At 32.9% G+C, this 2,656-nt stretch overlaps 1 protein-coding gene across 2 annotated transcripts in view; it reads left to right on the top strand.

Annotated features, from left to right (window-relative positions):
• Positions 1 to 2,656, top strand: part of LOC106878724 (folylpolyglutamate synthase, mitochondrial) — a 44,340-nt gene that overhangs the window by 15,059 nt on the left and 26,625 nt on the right. Inside the window, exons 3-5 of one of the 2 annotated variants that reach the window (XM_052970108.1) lie at positions 1,430 to 1,548; positions 1,960 to 2,065; positions 2,230 to 2,469. In XM_052970108.1, the coding sequence (XP_052826068.1) occupies positions 1,430 to 1,548; positions 1,960 to 2,065; positions 2,230 to 2,469 (465 nt within the window). The remainder of the gene's footprint in view (positions 1 to 1,429; positions 1,549 to 1,959; positions 2,066 to 2,229; positions 2,470 to 2,656) is intronic. The other variant, XM_052970117.1, reaches the window with a different exon arrangement.

The raw sequence follows: 2,656 nt of genomic DNA, 5'->3' as shown, positions 1-2,656 counted from the left end.
GCACATAAGGCTTAAATATAAAGTACAGTCATGTACTTGACATATATCTGGGAATACCGTTTTTATTTGAGTACTATTAACATATCTGGAATAATATCATCTTCACTAGTACACTGATTGCATACGTGGGGCTATTGCAAAGTATTGACTTCACATATTGGATGATTTTATATCGAAAACTATACTCACTTTCATGCATATTCTAAATCTGTAACCCAGAGAAAAAATAGATAATATACCTCATACTTAGTTAATCTTTCTATTAACCACAAAGGACTATAGCAGCAGTAACAGCCCTTAGTTTTTATAAAGTTAAATAGATGTTATATTCTTATGGATAAACAAATAATCGAAACAAATGGCAGTAACCACTTGGAACGTAACAACAATCTTTTAAGAACCAACACTCCAACACACTAACTCGAATTGTAAACTTTGAACTCCAACTCTGCACTATCACTATATGGACTGTGGAACTAGCATGATCATTTTATTCAAACCACAAGGGTTAAAAAAAGAGGGGACAATACATGGGACAAATAGGGTTTGGGGACTTATCGAATGAGATTACAGATATGAATAAATACAATATAATTTCGGATGAAGATGAAAGAATGAAAGGAATGGATTTGACCCCACATTCCTGTGTTCAACCATTTACTTCATTTTTTTTTCTTTTTACTCCACGTAATTAAGCACTTACACACCCAAGATTCGGGCTACTTTCTTCCATCATTTTTCAAACTTTTTCTTATCAGGCATTTCTTCTCCAGATGTGTTTTCCCTCTTAGGTGATGTAAAAAGAGATTAACCAAAGCATGCCTGGAGATGAAGGTGTCTGAAGCGATACCTCTTCCATATCACCTCTTTCACTATAGCTATTACGGCTAGAAAGCAGAATTTCTCTTCTTCTTATAGAGGAGACGGTGGAATGATCTTAATAATCAACTTGGCTGACAGCTGTACTCTCACCAGCTACCCACATGTCCAAGAGATTTGGACACTGTACAATTGCATGCAGAACAGTTTCGTTGCATTTGAATTTAAAACAGTATTATTTTTCATATTGTTTGTGTTTTTACAACTTTATAATTTTATCATCATCATCATCATTATTATTATTATTATTAAAACTGTTTAATCCTGTCTGTATTTCATGTGTTCTTACCAGTTATCAAAACTAGTCATTAAAATCCTTTCTGTAATGTCCTGATTCAAATGTATGTGTTATTAGTAGTATCTAGTATTGTTTGACTGTAAAGATTTTATAACATTGGTCTTACATGTGGCCTATCACCTCTTATTGGCACCTGGTATGTGATATCATAACAAGCAGTAGTATATGTTGCCTTTGGCACACTATAATCTGATAAACTTATGAGAAAGCAGTGTTTTTAACACTAAATATGATTAAATTACTTCCCCCTAGTTAAAAGAATTGGACAATTTGTCTGTGATCCATGTTGCTGGTACTAAAGGAAAGGGATCAACTTGTTACTACACTGAATGTATTCTTAGAAATAAAGGTCAGAAAACAGGATTTTTCAGGTAAGTATAAACAGCATATTATTTTCTTTACACTTGGATATTTCAGAACTGCTTATTATCAATTCTATATATGAAACTCTTAAGGCTATATGCGTTTTAGGATTCAGAAGACTTAGATTTTAGAATTCATATATTACATATTCTTATATAATTCCTTCAGCAAAATTTGGGATTGCATCATTTTACCAAACACTTCGATATACTTGCAGTAAGATGTTTGAGTACTCATATCAAATGAGATAAATAAAAATCATAAATGCTATCATAGTTTATATATATATTCTTGAGAAGACAGTGCAACAGTGTTATTATAATAAGGGTGGAATTGATTATCTGATAAAAGGCTATTAATCAAACTTGTATTATCTACATCTTTCCAGTTTTGATTTCTCTGGTATAATTTTTTTCCAGTTCTCCACACCTGATTAAAGTTCGTGAAAGAATCCGTATTAATGGAGTTCCTCTATCAAAAGAGGATTTCACAAAATATTTTTGGATTTGCTATGACCTGCTATTGGTAAGAAATCTTTAGTTTATATCTATATTGTTAAATATTCTCTTCTATACACATTTGTCTTTTTTAAATCCCTTCTATACACATTTGTCTTTTTTTAAATCCCTGATTTAATCAAATTTAACTGAAATTCAGCCAACTAATGATAAAAATGTTCTCTCTTTTAGAAGAAAAATGAACAAATGCCATCATATTTTCAAATGCTAACAGTTATGGCTTTTTATGTCTTCCACAAAGAAGCTGTTACTGTGGCAATCATTGAAGTAGGTATTGGTGGTCTTTATGATTGTACTAACATTGTTGAAAACCCAGTAGTATGTGGAATTACACATCTAGGTATTGACCATGTAAATGTACTTGGTAATACATTAGAGAGCATTGCAGCACATAAAGCTGGTATTTTCAAGGTAAGTTTAACCTAACAACTGAAAGTTTTTAGAGTGGCTTTTAGCAAGGTGTTTTTGAATAGACACTATATCCTCCTCCTCCTCCTCCTCTCTTCTTCCTCCTCCTCTCTTCCTCCTCCTCCTCTCTTCCTCCTCCTCTCTTCTTCCTCCTCCTCCTCCTCTCTTCCTCCTCCTCCTCTCTTCCTCC

Source organism: Octopus bimaculoides, chromosome 1, assembly GCF_001194135.2.
Source record: "Octopus bimaculoides isolate UCB-OBI-ISO-001 chromosome 1, ASM119413v2, whole genome shotgun sequence".
NCBI classification, from domain to species: Eukaryota; Metazoa; Mollusca; class Cephalopoda; order Octopoda; family Octopodidae; genus Octopus; species Octopus bimaculoides.
The sequence above is the reverse complement of the archived record's forward strand: the minus strand, read 5'-3'. Positions and strand labels throughout refer to the sequence as shown.